Source organism: Quercus robur, chromosome 2, assembly GCF_932294415.1.
Source record: "Quercus robur chromosome 2, dhQueRobu3.1, whole genome shotgun sequence".
Lineage (NCBI taxonomy): Eukaryota > Viridiplantae > Streptophyta > Magnoliopsida > Fagales > Fagaceae > Quercus > Quercus robur.
This window is the reverse complement of record NC_065535.1, coordinates 23,240,361-23,260,128: the sequence shown is the minus strand read 5'-3', so window position 1 is coordinate 23,260,128 and position 19,768 is coordinate 23,240,361. Positions and strand designations below refer to the sequence as shown.

The window sequence follows — 19,768 nt, the reverse complement described above, 5'->3', positions numbered from 1 at the left end:
CCCACTTCTAATTCTGTTCAATTAGGTCAATAGAATCCGACCTTGAAATAAAAAGAAGATGTTTGTAAACATCTCATCAATATTCAACAGTTCTTTTTGCTTCCTCCTTCTTTGGTGTAATATTGGACCATTGGTGGTGAATATATTGCAGGAATTCACATTAGTATATTAGAGTATTGAACTATTGGTCGATAGAATCAGATTATATTGCTTGAATGTACATAATTTTAATATCATTGCCAAGGTGTTTTGCTGAATTTACTTGTTCAATTAACCTCTTGAAACTACCAGCTGCATCTAATATCAATATTGCTTGCCAATCCTCAATCTTTGCCGAGGTGATTTGTTTGATAGATAGGAAGATGATTATTAATAGTAAGGTGATGAATGTGGGGAATTTAATTTAAATGAGTTAGCCATGGTAAATAATAATTACATATTAATAATGTGAGAGGTAGTCTTTTGTTGATCGTTAGATTTAATGAGAATCAACGGTCTAAAATAGGTGTAACTCTAGTCAAGTTACACTAGATGTAACTTGAACCAATCTCTCATATATATATGTATATATATATATGTATATAAAAAGTACTGTTTTGACTCTCTTGATTTGTTAATACTAATTAGAGTTTCATAATAATTTTTCTTTTATACTACAGCCCCTAATTTGGAATCCTAGCTCCATCCTTAGTCATTCATTTTAATTTCAAATTCTACTAAGTACAGCTCAATAGTTTCATGGGAGAATCAATCATATCAAGACAAAAACGTTATGTCACTACTAGTCATATTGGACCTCAATCTCATCTAGCGATGGCATAGATGATTGAAGCAATGCAGGGCCACTTTTTGAGCCAAAATTGATATCCGTGGTTGTTGTGGAAGTAGAAGAAGTAGAAGAGAACGATACATGTTCTCCACTAGGTCGATTTCCTGGCAAATTCATTAAGGGCTCGTTTGGGTTCATAAGCGATGCCATAGATGATTGAAGTAATGCAGAGCCATCAGTGGCTGTTGTGGAAGTAGAAGAATTAGAAGAGAAAAATACATATACTCCACTAGGTCGATTTCCTGGCGAATTCATTAAGGGTTCATTTGAGTTCATAAGCGATGCCGTAGATGATTGAAGCAATGCAGAGCTATCAGTGGCTGTTGGGAAAGTAGAAGAATTAGTAGGGAAAACAACATATACTCCACTAGGTCGATTTCCTGGCAAATTCATTAGGGGCTCGTTTGGGTCCATAAGAATATTCACCACTCTTCTCATCTTGGGCCGGAACATTGAATCTGGATGCAAACAAGCAAGCCCTACAATCAATGTCCTCTTCACTTGCTCCTCGTCAAATTTGCCTTGGAGCATTTGGTCCACACACTCGACCAATCCATTTTCCCCGTATAAATTCCATACATAGTCTACTAGACCATATTCAGCCACGGTATCCTTTGATCTTTTCCCACACACAACTTCAAGTACTACCATGCCAAAGCTATACACATCAGATTCTGGGGTAGCCTTTCCTATGAAGCCTATTTCTGGTGCCAAATATCCTGGAGTCCCAGCTAGCATAGTTGTAACAGAGGCATCATTTTGGAGAATTCTTGCAAGACCGAAATCACCAAGATGAGCATTGAAATCAGAGTCTAACATTACATTGTTGGGCTTAATGTCTCGATGAACCACAGGGTTACCACATTCTTCGTGCAGGTACAGTAATGCCGAGGCCAACCCTGTCAATATTTTGTACCTAGTTTCCCAGTCAAGAAACTCATTTCCTATGAAACGGTCTAGGCTACCATTTGACATAAATTCATACACTAGGAGTAGATTCTCTCCCTCATGGCACCAACCTTGTAGTTGCACAATATTTTTGTGCCGCATGCGTCCTATGGTGCATATTTCTGCCATATACTCTCTTTCACCTTTAGTTTGAAGAGTAAAATAAACAAGTGTAAGCACAAAAACTAATCCTGACAAATTAAGGAATTAATTCGGATATAATTATAGGAACTACATGAGTATTTTGTTGTTTCAAAATAAATATGATGTACTCACGGTTTATTATTTTGTTAAGATCCTCAAATGGAGAAAGTCCATTTTATTGTTAAAGATTTTATTTCATATATAACTTCAAATTAGTAATATTTAATATATCAATTTCAAATGGATCAATCTAAACCGTGAAGAATATTATCAAGAAACAATGCAATAGAATTAGAACAAAGTAACAAACCTTGTTTTGAGGTTGCCGAAATCTTCTTGACAGCTACGACTTTTGGAGGAACCGAGATAATACCTCTGTAAACACTTCCAAATCCACCCTTACCCAACAAGTTTTCCTTGCTGAAGTTGCGAGTAGCTTTTGAAAGCTGCTTGTACGTAAACATCTTAGGGACATTTGCTGCATTCCTAGATTGAGTTTCTATATCTAGATCTCTCTGATTTTTCTTCCTTAGCTTTCTTAAAACAGATGGAAGAAACACGCAAGTCACTATAACCAACAAAGCCATGAAAAATGTTGTAACACTAACCAATACGATCTTCTTGATTTTGTTGTCCTTTTCATGCCCATTGTGGATGGAAGAGGATGGCAATGGCACTGATGTGAAAACCCAATCAATGACCCTATGACTTTCTGAGACGAGCCCCGTAGAACCCGTAAAGCCCACGAAAACGGAGCTTGGAACTGTGTCAGACATGATTATTGATTGTTCGAGAACGGTCACTAATGGTTTCCTAGAATATCCAACTGAAATTTGTAGCATTTTTTTCCAACCATCATAGTCAATTTTGACCTTGATATCTCTTCCACTTTTGAGCTCAATGCCAGTGTAGTCAAGACTCTTTGCTGCAATCGGATTTGTCATGCTTGTTGTGTCAATGCCAATATGGTTTCCGTCTAAATCATATTCATTCTTGTAGGTATCAAGCTCCACAGCTAATTGCCGAACAACACCTACATTTCCATTTTATTTGACACTTTAAAATATATTTTCAAATGCTTTTTCCTAACAAATTAAATTGATCAATTGGCTAAGTTCCTTGTGATCCAAACCTCCCAAGTTCGTTGACTCTAGGCAGCTAGTATATGCTTATATTCCTGAGTCTATAATGAAGACAAGAATTGGTTTGTGTTTTTCATCCGTAGTGTTAAAGTTGTTGTGTGATTGTATGTGATAATTAAATGATGAGAAGAATCATAAAAGATAGAGCACACACAAATGTTTACGTGATTCGGTCTTAGCGGCGGCTCTAGGAATATTTTTTAAGGTGATCATTAAGAAACTTAAATTATACAAAATCTAATATAAAAATAAATAAATAAATAATGCAAATAAATGAAGTATCACAATTTCTTTCTACTAATGAAGAGAGAAAAAATGACCTGAAAGGAGATAAAGTGGAAACTGAGAATGATGAGATGTGTAATAAAGTTAGAGATATTCTAAAATGATAATACAGTAGCAAAAAATGTAGAGAGAGAGAGAGAGAGATAGATAGATAGATGATTTTTGTTACAACTGCAAACCGAGTCACTAAGGAGAGAAAAATAGTTGCAATTACTAAGACAAAAAGAGTATAACTACTAGCACCGCCAAGAAGAACTCACTACCATAGTATTTCTCTTAATACCATTTTTTAAGGGTGAAAAAAAAATTATGGATTATTTTTATGTAATGGGTTGATTCGATTGAATGAGTTACAAATTTGAATGATTCAAAATTTTTATTTTCTTGTTTTTGAATAGGCTTAGTGTTGAATAATTTGTTCACCTCTTGTTGTTTGGTCTAGTTATATTTTGTTGTTATTGGGGCTAATTTTTTTTATTGTTATTTAAGCCCCCTTTTTTAAGGGGTTAAGGTTTATGATTGGGGGACCAAAATTATTTTTGGAGTAATGTTACTTCCACAATATATTCACAAGAAATCTTATGCAACAAGTTTTTATTGATAGATAAAAAAGTTATGTCATTATTGGGTCCAAATTAGAATCAGTAACATCTTACCACATGTCAAGGTGTTTTGGATGTAACATTATTGTGGAATTATTGTGAAAATGACTGAAAATATTTTGGATGTACCATTATTCTTATTTTTGTTGAATTCAAAATTTTTTAATTCTCAAGTTAGAGTATTCAACATATTTATTAGAATGGCCAAAATAGGTTAGTTTAGTGTGCGTGTGTGTGTGTATACATACATTCGTGTATATATATATATATATATATATATATATATGAGTTCGGTTCAAGTTACACCTAGTGTGACTTTAAGCAATATTATATTACTCAATATTTTTTAATTAAGCGCAAATTTTGACAAATCCACCATTAGATTACATTATCTTCATATATTCCCCATGCTTGCAAAATTTCAAGGTGATTAAAGATTAATAGTCATTTCATCAATTAATTGTTTAAATTCAAGTTTTTGAAATTTAAAATAATGCATAAAAGATGAATTTACAGATCGAATAGTAAATAAAATCCAATTGGCATGAATGTTAAAAACTTATAGAACATCTAATTCAACAGTGGGTTTTCAAAATATGAATTCTATAACAAGTTATTGAGTGGTGTAATATTACTTAAAGTTACATTAGGTGTTACTTGAACCCTACCTTATATATATATATATAGTCACACAGACATAGACACAGTTTTTTGGAAGTTAGGAGACCACCCTAAATTAAAAGTGGAGCCACCACTATACAACCTAACGGCTTACATCCACAATGAAAAGACTTTTGACGAATACATATTGATATTAAGCACTTATGTTACAATAATGTCAATGTAGGGTTTATATATTAAAGAATGATTGACTAAACCTAAGCTAACCATGGACCAACCAAAGATTAATATGCTTGCTCTACAAGTATATGGGCCTATAATTGGTTTAAACAATAATATATCTAACACCCCCTCAAATTAAAGGTGAAAACTTGAGTTTGGAAGGCCTTGAATGTATAGCTTGGTGTGGCACCTCTGCTACTCGACTGACATGACAAGACCTTGTGTTGCTAACATGACACTGATGATGTAGAAGTAAGCCTATTTAGATTTCGCCCGCAGCCGACAAAATTGGCCTGCACAAATCCGAACCACACCCTACAGAGCTCCATCGGAGGTGTATAGCGCAGTGGTCGAAGGCGATTTCCAAGTACCAACAATGGTTGATGAGGCGAGTGGTTGTGGATTTTGCATTCCGATAAGTAGCTGAATCTACTACCATATATATATATATATGTATAATTTAACATATACATATATGATTTATAATCAAGTTTCAGTTTTAAGAAATTTCTGGAGAGAGAGAGTACCTAGGCAGTGTGATTGAGAGGAGAGGCGTGAAAATAGAAACTGTGAAAGGGAGAGTGAGAGAGGCATGAAAGGTGAAGGAAGAAGAAGAGGAGAAAATAGAGTTAAATTGAGTGAGTTATAAAACTACATAGTTTCATTATTATTATTTTTTTTAATTTGATACAAAACGGCGTCGATTTGGACATAATATTAATTTTAGTTTCAACTTCAAAATGACGTCGTTTTAGCTGGAGTCTAGGTTAAATTCTAAAATTTATGTTTTAGATCAATTGATTTCTCTTTCTTTCTGTCATTTGCCTCTCTCTTTCTCTCTTCGCCACCGCTGTCTGCATCTTGATTCCACTATTTTCCAAGTTTCCCTCTCTCTTCTCTCCTCTCTGCTCTCTATCATGGTTATTATCTAGAAAATTTTAGAGAATGTTTTGAAGCTCACTTGTCAATACCTGGCTATTATGCTTTTTACCAAGTATGCGGAGTTATATAATGCACAAGACCTAGGCTATTTATCTTCTCCTTTTGCTATGGTTTCTAGAAAATTGTAAATTTGTTTGAAAGTTTTGTGTGCGTATTAGAGAAATATTTTGAACATGTTTGTTTGTTAATATTTGAGTTTTTTTTTTTTTTTTTTTTTTTTTTTTTTTTACATTTCTATGTGGGTTGTTTGATGATTCTAATGTAATTTGGATTTTTTTTTTTTTTTTTTTTTTTTTTTGAATTGAACTAACCGCACTGCACTGCTATGGTGAACTAAACCTAGTGTAGACATAGGTGTGCTGCAAAAATTCCCTCCATAACCGGCCACACCGCACCATGTACAATCCTACGTAGAAGGTCTTGAATGTATAGCTTGGTGTGGCATTTATGCTACTTGACTGAAATTGCAAGATCTAGTATCGCTGACGTGACACTGAGAATAAAACTGACATCTGGTTAGCATGGTTCCTTAGTTGGCATAGTAGAAATGTTGAAGCAAATAGGATCTTGTGTTACGTTACTAAAAAGACAACTTATATGTGGGAACCCAGTAACATACCAAATAGCATGGGCTCATGCTTTACAAGTACATAGGCATACAATTGGTTTGGGCTACTTGGCCCATAATATGTCTACACCCCCTCAAACTAAAGGTAAAAACTTGAGTTTGGAAGGCCTTAAAAGTTTAACTTGGTGTGGCACCTCTACTGCTTGACTAACATATGGCAAGATCTTGTGTCACCAACATGACACTGATGACGTAGAAGGTCTTGAATGTATAGCTTGGTGTGGCACCTATGCTATATGTGGGAACCCTGTAACACATTAATGAGCATAGGCTTATACTTTACAAGTACATGGGCCTACAATTAGTTTGGGCTACTTGGACCATAATATGTCTAACACCCTTTCAAACTAAAGGTAAAAACTTGAATTTGGAAGGCCTTGAATGTATAACTTGGTGTGGCACCTCTGTTGCTCAACTAACATGGCAAGATCTTGTGTCGCTAACATGACATTGATGATGCAAAAGGTCTTGAATGTATAGCTTGGTATGACACTTATGCTACTTGACTGACATAGAAAGATGTTGTATCGCTGACAAGACACTAATAACGAAACTGACATCTGGTTGGCATGGTGCCTTAGTTGGCATAGCAAAATGTTGAGGCAGATAAGATTTGTTGAGGCAGATAAGATTTTGTGCCAATACCTTGCATAGAGAATTACATAACTGAAAAGACAAAATATATGTAGGAACCCAGTAACACACCAAATTACGTAACTAAAAAGACAAAATATATGTAGGAACCCAGTAACACACCAAATAGCATTGTGTTTGTTTTCGTGTTATTGTTTTTTGTTTTTTTTAACCAACCCATGTATGAACTATGAAGGCCAACCAAAAAAGAACTTTGTGAACGAGGCTCAATGAAGAGCCAAGAGAAAAAAAGACAAAATGTTCAATTTTTTGAACATGGCTGGGTGAAGAGCAAATGAGCTTGTGAATGTGACAGTAGCTAGTTCAATTTTTTTTCAAAATGGAGGGGTAATTTTGTCCAGAATTCCAATGAGCATTTGCTCTTTATTTCCACCCTCATTTTTTTCCCAATTTGGGGAGATGAAGTTCCGATGGGTGGTGCAAAGAGAAAACAGCTGCGTCTCACCAATTTTCTCCCCATTCCCTCTTCCAACCAAACACACTTCCCACTCATTTTCTTCCATATTTCTTTTTTTTTTTTTTTTCCCATCTTCCCCAAAATCAATCCAACCAAACATAGAATTAATGTGTAATGGTAATTTTTCCTTTCCTATAGTCTATATATTTAGTTGTCATGTTCTTTTAGTCAATTTAAGGAGTCTTTCTTTTTCGTTTTCTTTTTGCTTTACTAGTTCTACTCTATCTTAGTCTAATCTTAGTCTAACTATATAAAGCTCTTTTATAAAGACTTGAATCTCGAGTTTCTCCCCCTCTCTCCACCAACCCTACAAAAAATTATAATTGTGAAATAATTATCATACTAAGAGTGTGTGATGATAGAGTCGCATGTTTGATGTATTTTTATATCCCAAATTAATGCAATTTATATTTCTTTTTTTTTTTTGGTTAAAGCAATTTATATTTCCAGGAAAGGGTTTAAAATCCAAACAGAAACATTAAAATATTAATATATATATATATATATATATATAAATATATATACTTACCTTCGGTTGACCGATCAAGGATTCCGAGAAAGAAGCCATGGCTATCTGGTGGCGACGGATCATGATTTGGTGCAATAATAAAAGCCATTCCATCTCCTGAATCAGTTGAATTCTGGAAGGGAGAAATTCTAACAGTGAAGATGGTTGAGATATTGGCTGGCCATGCAAGCATAGGGTGTGAATACAGAACCCGGCCAACCTTGGTTTTTAGCTGAGTGAAATTTCCGTGTTGTGGCTCCGGTGTAATGCTCAAATATCCATCGACTGCAGTCGCTGAACCCATGCAAATAAGCTCTCTATTGCTGCAACTTTCAGTATTGAATGTGGGGAAAGAGAAGGTGACAGGGTCCATCACGGAGCTCAAAGAAGCTTGAATAAGAAAGGTAGAGAAGAACAAAAGCGAAAGCATGGTTGTAGTTAAGGGACACAGCATAAACCAAAGACAGTTTCTTATGAGCATATAAAAACTGAGTTTAGATTGGAATGTAGTTCATTATTCCTAAAAGATGAGAGGGTGTTTAGATTGGGTGAAAACCAAGTTATATTTCATCACCCATAATCCAAAATACGTGAGACCCATGAAGGAAATGTTGTTTAGCAAAATTTTTGAGTCTTGGACCCAGGGACGGAGCCATACTTTGGCTTTGTCCCCCTAAAATTTGGAAAAAATAATAATTATTATTACATACATATAAGTACTAATTTAGCAATTTGGTTTAATAATTACACTTAGCCACCATTAAAAATAACATACTCCAAAAAAAAAGCCTAATAACAAAATCACCAATAGGAAAGTTACAAAAATTAGCCCGATTTACCAATTTTACCAAAATAAAAAAAGCCTAGCCCTTAAATGGCCTCCAAAAGAAAAACCACAACTGAGACAGAGTGAGAGATGCCGAATTGAAAAGAGAGACAGAGAGAGTTTCCGGTGGACGAAATAAAGTAAAAGGAAGAATATGAAACAAAACAGGTGAAGAAGGAGAAGGGAGAAATAAAAATGATTAATTGTGTGGATGTAAAAAAGGTGGAGAAAAAAAAAATAGAAAAAGAAAGGTCTAGAAGATAAGGAATGAATGGGTGGAGGAGAATAAAACATAAGAAAACAAAAATAAAAATTGTGGCGTGTTGGAGGGTGGGAAAACTAAAGCCAATGACCTAATTGGGATTACATTTACGGCGGAGATATAAGTGGAAAAAAAAATAATGTAATTTGATCCATAATTACTAAAAGGATAATATAATTCTAGTATAAGGGATTAAGCAATGGGGGTATTTTATATATATATATGACTTCCTTGATTTGTTAATACGAATTAGAGTTTCATAATAAATTTTTTTTTTTATATACTACAGCCCCTAACTTGGAATCTTAGCTCTATTCTTACTTAATTGTTCTTATCGCTCAAAATTCAAATAATTGACTTTGAGGGATGAAAACTGAGAACACTCCTAACATGGAATCTTAGCTCAGTCCTTACTTAATTGTTCTTATCGCTCAAAATTCAAATAATTGACTTTGAGAGATAAAAACCGGGAACACGTTTTCGTTGGTTCCCACCCACATGTAAAGTCACCACACACATGTAAACTCACCATCAATGACAGCTCACCAACGACTACAATACTGTTTACTTACTAGCTTTTTTTTTTCCTTTTTTTTTTTTTTTTTTTTCTCATTTCTCTCTAACCTTCACTTTTCCTTACCAATTTTTCCAGCCTCCATTGTTCTCTGTTTCCGAAAAGATGAGCTGATGCTCTGAAATCTCCATGATTCGGTGTAGTGAAAGCTGATCTCCCTCCTCTTCTTCTATAGATCTAGGCCTTGCTACCCATTTTCTTCGGTGAAAGCTCCTGGGTTTTCGTTTCTGTTGTGAAGCTGTGGATCTCTCTACTGCAAGTTACTCTCATGTCGTGGTCATCCTCAACCTCTCAGTCTCGCGTCTTGGCTATAATTTTTAATTTCTATTGTTGGAGAACATTGTTGGTGCATCTAATAGAGCACGTAACAAAGCTGGGCTAATCCCTTCGTAACAGTAGTTTTGTATTTGTATATATCTTATCATTTGATATCTTATATATTTGACATGTAAATAAAGGCACAACAAAATGACATGTGAAAATATATATAAAATATTATTTAAAAATTAAAAACATATATTTAAACACACATACTAAATAAGTCTTGAATTGAAATACTCAGGGTCTTTTATCTTACATAAAGTTGAGATATTGAATTGAAATACTCATGGATAAAGTCTAAAACAGTGGTAAATTGGTAAATATGTTGCCAAATAATGGTATTTGACCATTTTGCCCATTGATTTTGCAGTAAAGTTGTATTCACTGTTAATCTTTGTCCTACATAGAATGGTTACAACATGCAATCAAATGGTAATCTTTGCTCTGCATAGTCAACCAAAAAATAAAGAAGCCCAAAACGACTTTTCACACGCTCCCACACATCTTTCCTCTGTTTTTTCAAATTTACCACGAAGTCAATCTAATGCCAGTAGATTGTTCTTGCTTCAAATTTCTTTCATACTTTAGAAGACTTGTTAACAGGTCTTTTGAAAAATAAAAGAAGTTTGTGCCCCATGGTAGAGAGATTGCTTGAACAGTAACATCTTCCATTTGGGGCATATGACTCGGAATTTTTTTGGTATTTTTCGGAAATTTCTCTTGTATTTCCTACAAAGAAGATAGTGGAACAAGAATCAGCTACAACTTCAGGAAATATTTTATAGGTGATCCCTAAGAAACTTAAATTATACAAAATTTAATTGAAAAAAACTTGAATATATCAACATCACAAAATATGTGCATGAAAATACATAAAGTTTTATAATTTCATTCTACGTGTTTTCATATTTTAAATTCGTTACACGATAATTTCATTACCAATGTTATAAGTTACATCTCTTCAATATACTTAACTAAGCAATCATTCATCCACTATTAAGTTTGTAACTTACTCAATTAAGATGAAAATTCAACTCAACTTTAATTTTTGTTATTGCATTATTTTTGTTGTATGCATATCATTATTGGTTTGTGTAAATAGTGTTACTCTATTAACAATTCAACGCATAAAAGTTGTAAATACACTACCTCACCCCCCAATTACTTCAATAGTCCAATTTTTGTCTTTAATAATTACTACCCCACTACTGCACATGCCCCACTCAAGAGACAATTAGACAATAAATCAATGGTAAAAATACAAATAGCAGTCACAAAGGATAATGTAAAATAGGATAAAAGGTTACTTTTTACATTTATATAATCCCAAAATTCATTTGCAACAGATTAGTCAAACTTGTGTAAAATAAAAAATAAATAAATAACAAGGAGCTACATTGTTACTATTGCTATGTAAATTGATAAAGAAATAATAATAAATAAGAGAAAAAGATAAATGAATTGGGAGAATAATGAAAAATTAATAAAGAAATAATATTTTAATAAGATGTAATATAAAATAAATAAGGTAAATTCCACTAATATACCCTGAGGTTTGGGCCAATACTAGTCAGGTTCAAGACTTTTCAAAACTAGCCAATTTGGACCCTAAAGTCAACTTAGTCCCTCAACAATTAGTTATTTTTTTCAACCGTTTTAGGAACTAAATTGGCTTTAGGAACCAAAATGATTAGTTTTGAAAAGTAGTAGACTTGATTGACATTAACTCAAATTTCAGAATATATTAATAGAATTTATCTATAAAAAAAATTTGATATAAGATATTTTAAAAAATAATTGTATAAAATAAAAATAATACATCTTTATACTAAAATAGACAATACCATTTTGCACAAGACTTGAATACTCCAATAATTCAATAAATAATATAATTTAAAATTTCAGCTTTTAAGCTTCTACACGAAGCCCAAGGTCTCGTAGCAAGTGTAAAATCAGTAATTTGTTTTGTCTATTTATTCTCTAATAGTAATCTAATATCCATTGAAATTTCAGACTAATAACTTCGGGGCCGGCTCCCCTCCCGTTACAAAACCTCCCGTTCTCTCCATTTTTTAAATGGATGAAAGACACGTGTTAAGTGAAAGATCTAAGGGCAGAAAACGAAGCCACCTAAAAACCCAATTTATCTCTGTCAACCAAACCTCTCAAGCAACCCATCTCCCTTAGTAAGCCCATCAGACCACCGGCAACTTCCCATGCCAGACCCACTGCCGCCTATACACCAATACTGCAAACAGATTCCAAATGTTTTCCTTTAAAAGTTTGGAAATCTATAATTTTGGAACTGACAAACCCTTCAGAGACACCAAATTTACAAACCCATGATTCGTGTTTCTTTCTTCATTCATTTCGTCTTCTTTTTCTTTAAAATTTTTCGAACATTAGGTTTTTTCTTTTTGTCCACTTTCTATGACTTTCATAATTGCCATTCAACCTTTCATCCTATTGTACTGTTTATTGTTTCTTTGTATTAATTTAGTACAAACCCACAAAAAAAAGCAATTGAAGCTAAAGAGAATGTGAGTTACAAAAACAAACCAAGCGAACCCAACAAACAATTTTAAAGCCAAAGGAAAGAAATTGAGAAATGGGAAAAGAAGAGAAGGAAATTACGTGGAGGGAGGAAACAAATCCTGAAGAAATTTTGGTACTGGGTAACTGGGGATTGTCCTTGAAAGCGGTGAAGCAATCTGAGAGAAATTTGTTGAGGTCTAACCTGGTGCCTTCCTTCAAAGTGATGAAACAGTCTTGGCAGTGGACAGCAACGGCATTGGTGCATGGGCGACAGTGGGTCGGCCATGGGAAGTTGCCGGTGGTGCGATAGGCTTACCAAGGGAGATGGTTGCTTAAAAGGTTTGGTTGAGAGAGAGAGAAAAATTGGGTTTTGAGGTGGCTTTGGTTTCTGCCCTTAGATCTTTCACTTAACACGTGTCTTTCATTCGTTTTAAAAATGGAGAGAACGGGAGGTTTTGTAACGGGAGGGGAGCCGGCCCCAATAACTTCATTCACGTGGAGGGAAGGTCATATAGACATTGTAGCATTATTTTGACTTCGTGGTAAAGTTGCATTCAAGTAGTCCAATATTTCTTTCTCCAAAAAAAAAAAAAAAAAAAAACTAGTCCAATATTTCTTCTAAACGTGGGTAGGTCACCTTTCACAAGGAAATTTTAGCATCCAATTATTTTTGACTTGCCATCAATTAAATGGACCCCAATCTGTATTTAATACCCTCTTATTGACTAAGAATTGAAAGACTTAGAATCCACTTGCTCATCCATCAAATCAATTTTCCATAAATTCATATACGAATCCCAATTTAATATTAGCTATTGACCCCAAGCATTGAACTTACTAAGGTCCTCCTCCCCCTATCCCCAAGGCAAAGGGCAAGTAGGGCCTTTTTTTTCTCTTTCTTTTTCACTAGAAATTATTTGGATGTACTAGTACTTATATAATAGGAGTTTGTCTTTTATATTCCCCATGTAATATTTGTTCATCATAGTGAAAAAAAAAAAAAAAAAAAAAAAAAAAAAAGACGACTTTTCACACGCTCCCATTCATCTTTCATCCTCTCTCTCTCTCTCTTTTTCAAATTTACCACGGAATCAATTTAATGCTAGTAGATTGGTTTTTCTTCAAACTTCTTTCATATTTCAGAAGACTTCTTAACTGGTCTTTTAAAGTGATAGGGGTAATTTTGACTAAGGTTCTACAAATCTCAGTAACACCACGTAAGGAAGCTGATGGCATCCACGGGTTCGTTAATCCCACAAGAGTAGACGGATGATCCAGAGGGACGGCATGAAAAGCAACGAGGCCACGTTAATGCCTGACGCAATGGAAGGCAGACAAGGTGAGTAAAAGGCCAATGGGGTGAATGAAAAAGCTGACAGGGTCGGCTTAGTCTTCCTTGGCCCCCACGAGTATTCATACAAGGAATCATCTTGTGCACCATGCACGAAAGCCCTACAATCTCAGAAACCCTAATAGTAGATTTTCCCCATAAAGGAAAATCCCTACTCCTAAGGGATCTTGATTCACTACTAACCACTATATAAGCACCAGACCTACTCATTCCTCAGGTACGCAAAAAATCTCTAGCTCTCTCACTATAGAGTTCTTAGAGATTTCTCATTCGCTAACTTAACCTTCGGAGGATTCTTAGCCGGTACCACACCAATGCCTTCTGCTTGGTCCTTATGTTCTTATTCCACAGGTACTCATTAGCGTGACTTAGGGCCCACAACTCATTGACAATTTCAGCACATCATCAGTTGGCGCCATCTGTGGGAAGTTGTGATTAGCATATCACCGTTTCTAAGACAAAAGAGTTGCATGGTTCAAACGCATTCAATGGCTACCATCACCTAAGAAATAGTGAATCTGTCCAACGCCTTGGAAAGACAAGTGCAAACTCTGGCTACAGTAGTAAAGCGACTCACCCAGCACAACCATAAGTTGGAGCAACAGCTAAACCAGAGGAACGAGCAACGCTAAGAAGGCCGACGCGACGAGCGGGATGTCGACGAGCAGAATGGTAGTCACCTACCCACAAGGGGTAGACAAGAGAGGGAAGACTAGGAAGAGAGCAACATCCCCAGTAGAAGAGACGGTCTAGAGGATACTAGCCGTCCCTCTGAAATGGAAGTCAATGCGATGCGCATGGCCCAAGATATGCAGATGATGAAGGAGAAGATGGACATAATGATGAATGCCATGAGGGGACGGGTATCTACCAATTTGGATAAGCTGGTCCATTGGACTGACTCCCCATTCACTGTCGAGGTGACTTCCTTCCCTTTCCCAGCAAAGTTTTAGATGCCACAAGTAGAAGTGTATGACAGATCAAGGGACCTGCTCGACCTTCTAGAGTCATTCAAAAACCTCATGTACTTACAAGGAGTTCCAGACAAAATCATGTGTAGAGCCTTCCCTACCACACTGAAGAGGCCAACAAGGGTATGGTTCAACAAGCTTATCCCAAACACGGCCTCCACCTTCAAAGAGTTGAATGGACATTTTCTCACACACTTCATTGAAAGGCAGAGACACTGGAGATCCTCTGCGGCCATACTAAACATTAGGCAGTGGAAAGACGAAAGCCTAAGGTCATACGTAACATGTTTCAACAAAGAGGCTCTCTTGATTGACGAAGCCGACGACAAAGTCCTCGTCACTACCTTCACTAGTGGATTGAAGTAAGGGGAGTTTCTCTTCTCCATCTACAAGAACGACCCAAAGATGATGGCTGAAATGCTATACAAGGCCACGAAATACATGAATGTTGAAGATGCGATGATCGCTCGGGGGGGACACAGCAAGAAAAAGGGAAAGGCGGGATGACCCTCGCCCGAACGGATGAAGAAAGTCAGCTCAAACAAATGAGCGAAGGGATGATAGGAGATCAAAACCCCCATCGAGGAGGAGGATAAATTTCACCCCCTTGAATACCCTGCTGGATCAAATCCTCATGCAGATAAGGGATGACGCAACACTGACTTAGCCAAACAAGTTGAAAAGCAATCCAAGCAAAAGGCCCCAGAACAAATACTGTCACCTCCACCGGGACCATGGGCATGAAACCTCTAAGTGCTACGACCTCAAGCAGCAGATCGAAGCCTTCATCAAGTAAGGGAAGTTACAACAATTTGTTAGGGGTGGTGAAAACTCGCCAAGGGACCCCGAGCCCAACCAACGGGTGAAGAAAGACTCAGAGTAATTGTAGAAGGAAACACTATGACGGGATCATCCAAGAAGGTTAGGAAGACGTACTTACGTATGGTGAAGAGCATACAAATTTCCGGACCACCCCCTAAAGCTACTAAGGTCGATAACCCTGCCATCAGCTTCACAAAGGAAGATGCTAGACGACTACACCACCCTCATGACGACGCCCTGGTCATTAGCTTGTCCATTGCAGACTTCAATACCCAACGAGTATTAGTAAACAATGGGAGCTACTAAGGTCGATAACCCTGCCATCAGCTTCACAAAGGAAGATGCTATACGACTACACCACCCTCATGACGACGCCCTGGTCATTAGCTTGTCCATTGCAGACTTCAATACCCAACGAGTATTAGTAAACAATGGGAGCTCAGCAGATATCTTCTACTACCCTGCATTCCAACAGATGAAGGTTAACCGAGAGCGTCTCCTACCCTCAAACACACAATTGGTAGGATTCGGTGGCACCAAAGTCTTTCTCATTGGAACTATTACTTTGCTAGTAACCATAGGGTTGTACCCCCAACAGCTCACTAAGGAGGTTAATTTCCTTGTCGTTGATTGCTCCTCTACCTACAACGCCATCATTGGTCATCCCACGCTTAACACATGGTGGGCAGCCACGTCCACATATCCTGCTAGTAAAGTTTCCAACGGAGTACAGGATAGAAGAAGCACGAGGAGACCAAATGGCCACTCGTGAGTTCCATATAGCCATTCTGGAGATGGATGATCATTTACAAGCCTTGAACATCGAGGAAAGAAAGGTTACTGTAGAACCGACAGAGGATCTGGAAGAAATCCCCTTGATGATGATACCCCTGGCTGAACCACTAGTGTCAGCACATGAGCCGACCCTTCAGTTTGTAAAGAGCTTGCCCACTTCCTAAAGAACAATCAAGACGTCTTCACTTAGAGCCACGAGGACATGCTAGGGATCAGTCCCAGTACCATGGTACATAAGCTCAACGTATGCCCGTCCTTCCCCCCGATCTGACAAAAGAAGAAGGTCTTCGCCCAAGAAAGGGACAAAGCCATAGCTGAAGAGGTACGTAAGCTGCTAGAGGCAGATTTCATTAGGGAAGTCTACTACCTCGAATGGTTGGCCAATGTAGTCATGATCAAAAAAGCAAATAGCAAGTGGAGAATATGCGTAAACTTCACTGACCTGAACAAGGTATGCCCAAAGGATAGCTATCCACTCCCGCACATCGACCTCCTCGTGGACTCTACGGCTGGCCATCAGTTGTTATGTTTCATGGACATCTTCTTCAGGTACAATTAGATCAGATTAGATGAAGCTGATCAAGAGAAGACCTCGTTTGTCACAAGCCAAGGACTCTTCTGCTACAAAGTCATGTCATTTAGACTAAAGAACATAGGAGCAACATACCAAAAGCTTGTAAACAAAGATGTTCACCCAGCAGATTAGGCGGAACATAGAAGTGTACGTAAACGACATGCTCATAAAAAGCGCAAGGGAGGCTAGCCACCTTGACAACCTTTAGGAAACACTCTAAACCCTTCACCTCTACAATATGAAGTTCAACCCCAGTAAATGTGTGTTCAGCGTTGCGTTAGGGAAGTTTTTGGGAAGTAAATGCGGGGTGGAAGCTAATCCCGACAAGGTTCAAGCTATAATGGAGATGGCTCCTCCGAAGAACACCAAAGAGGTGCAAAGCCTGAACGATAGGGTTGTAGCCCTTAATAGGTTTGTCTCCAGGGCAACGAATAAGTGTCTGCCCTTCTTCAAGGTGCTAAGGAAGGCTTTCAAGTGGACCGACGAGTGCTAGAGGGCATTTGAAGAACTAAAGACCTACCTTGTATCCCCACCGTTGCTTAATCCATCCAAACCTGGTGAAGAGCTCTCCCTCTACTTAGCCGTGTCTTTAACGGCCATTAACTCCACTCTCATACGAGAAGAAGACCGAGTACAGTTACCCGTTTATTACACTAGTCGAGCACTCCAAGAAGCTGAAAGAAGACATCCCCCAATGGAGAAGCTGACCTTCGCATTAATCACTGTTGCCCAAAAACTCAGGCCATACTTTCAAGCACACATAATAGTAGTCCAACAAACAAACCACTATGGAAGGCGATGAACAACCTAAAGGCTACAGGAGGATTAATTCTATGGGTGATAGAACTCGGCAAGTTCAACGTTCAATATTGGCCCAGGACTGTGATCAAGGCACAAGCTTTAGCCAACTTCATTGCCGAGTTCAAAACAAAAGAAGACGAAGAAGTGGAACCAACAGTGTGGATGATATGGACGGATGGTTCATCTAATTAACAGGCTGAAGAAGCTGGGGTCCTGCTACGATCACCAGAAGGAGATACAGTAGAGTGTGCGGTCCACCTCCAATTCTCAACAATCAACAATGAGGCTGAATACGAAGTGGTCCTCTCAGGCCTCGACTTAGCTAAAGTAGCAGGGGCCATGTCGGTAGTCTTACACTGCAATTTGTAGGTTGTTGTCAAGCACATCAATGTGACTATCAGGCAAAAGGGGTACAGATAAAAGAATACTTAAGCATGGTCAAAAACAAGATAAGTGAGGGATTCTCAACTAAGTTTGTGTAGATCCTAAAGGAAGAAAACGAGAAGGCAAACCTTTTGGCCAAAGCTGTATCCACAGAGTATACAGACGTCACTAATCAGGTGTTATCCTTTGTCCAATATTCCCCTGCCATTGACGAAATAGAAGTACAGGTTATCCCCTTGGGAACCGATTGGGCGACACCAATTGTATCCTACCTTAGGAATGGGACATTGCTAGAAGATCACAATGTTTCCTGTAGACTGAAGGTACAGTCGTCGCGTTTCCTAATGATTGGGTATATCCTTTACAAAAGGGGCTTCTCTCGTCTATATCTAAGGTGTCTGACCCCCGGCAAAGCAAACTATGTCATGAGGGAAGTGCACGAAGGGTTATGCGGGAACTACTCAGGAGCACGCTCACTAGTTCACAAGCTAATACGGGCTAGATACTACTGGCCTACTATGCAGAAAGATGCCCAGTCCTACGTAAAGGCATGTGACAGGTGTCAACGCTTCAACAACATCGTACGATAGCCATCAGAGGAGCTTACTCCTATGAGCGCCCCCTAGCCATTAGCCCAATGAGGATTGGACATAGTAGGACCCTTCCCCATTGCCATACGACAACTCAAGTTCCTTATCATGGGGATCGACTACTTTACAAAATGGGTCGAAGCAGAACCATTGGCCACTATTACAAAGAAAAATATCCAGAGCTTTATCTAGAAAAGCATCATTTGTCACTTCGGGATCCCAAGGTCTTCATTTCTAACAACGGCAAGCAATTCAACAACAACGCATTCAGGGATTTTTGCCAACAATTAGGAATCAAGAACCACTACTCCTTTCCCGCTCACCCCCAGGCCAATGGACAAGTTGAACTCACAAACCGATCTCTACTCAAGATGATCAAGACTCGACTCGAGGGAACAAAGGGTATATGGCTAGAAGAGCTACCCGGCGTCCTATGGGCATATAGGACGATGGCTTGCACACCTACAAGGGAGACACCTTTCTGCCTTGCATACGAGCAGGAAGCCATTATCCGAGCAGAAGTTGGACTAACCAGCTATCGAGTATCCCACCATAATGAAAGAAAGAATGAAGAAGGGGTACACCTACAATTAGATCTTCTTGACGAAGTCAGAGCAATGGTAGAATAAAGGATGGCTCGTTATCAGGATTTGATGACAAAACACTATAACACCAAGGTCAGGTCTCGTCACTTTCAAGTCAAGGACTTGGTCCTAAGGAAGGTAACAACGGTTACCAGAGATTCCTTATAGGGTAAGTTGGGCCCCAATTGGGAGGGACCCTACAAGATAGTCAACTACCATAGAAAATGGACCTACTACCTAAAACCCTCGACAGATAAAGGCTCCATCACCCATAGAATATCGAGCACTTGAGGAAATACTACCTGTAATAGTCAAATGCAGCCTATTTTATCACTTTCTGTTTGTTTTTTCATTTTTTGTTAAGACTCTAAGGATGTTAAGTTTCTTTTTAGCTTT

At 37.7% G+C, this 19,768-nt stretch overlaps 1 protein-coding gene and 1 long non-coding RNA gene across 5 annotated transcripts in view; both read right to left on the bottom strand.

Moving 5' to 3' along the window:
• LOC126712947 (probable L-type lectin-domain containing receptor kinase S.5) overlaps positions 1-10,066 on the bottom strand; it is a 32,663-nt gene extending 22,597 nt beyond the window's left edge. The window contains exons 1-4 of one of the 4 annotated variants that reach the window (XM_050412502.1): positions 9,711-10,066; positions 8,004-8,372; positions 2,232-2,954; positions 797-1,920 (exon numbers count right to left, since the gene is read on the bottom strand). In XM_050412502.1, coding sequence (XP_050268459.1) covers positions 797-1,920; positions 2,232-2,954; positions 8,004-8,372; positions 9,711-9,729 — 2,235 coding nt within the window. In that variant the 5' untranslated portion in view covers positions 9,730-10,066. Of the gene's footprint in view, positions 1-796; positions 1,921-2,231; positions 2,955-8,003; positions 9,689-9,710 lie in introns of those variants that run through there. The other 3 variants (XM_050412499.1, XM_050412500.1, XM_050412501.1) reach the window with 3 other exon arrangements.
• Positions 10,067-11,987: 1,921 nt separating this feature from the next.
• Positions 11,988-12,970, bottom strand: LOC126712946 (uncharacterized). The gene is made up of 2 exons (XR_007651222.1): positions 12,600-12,970; positions 11,988-12,213 (listed from the first exon to the last, which is right to left on the bottom strand). It is a non-coding gene; the product is annotated as an uncharacterized LOC126712946 (long non-coding RNA).
• Positions 12,971-19,768: the final 6,798 nt, after the last annotated feature.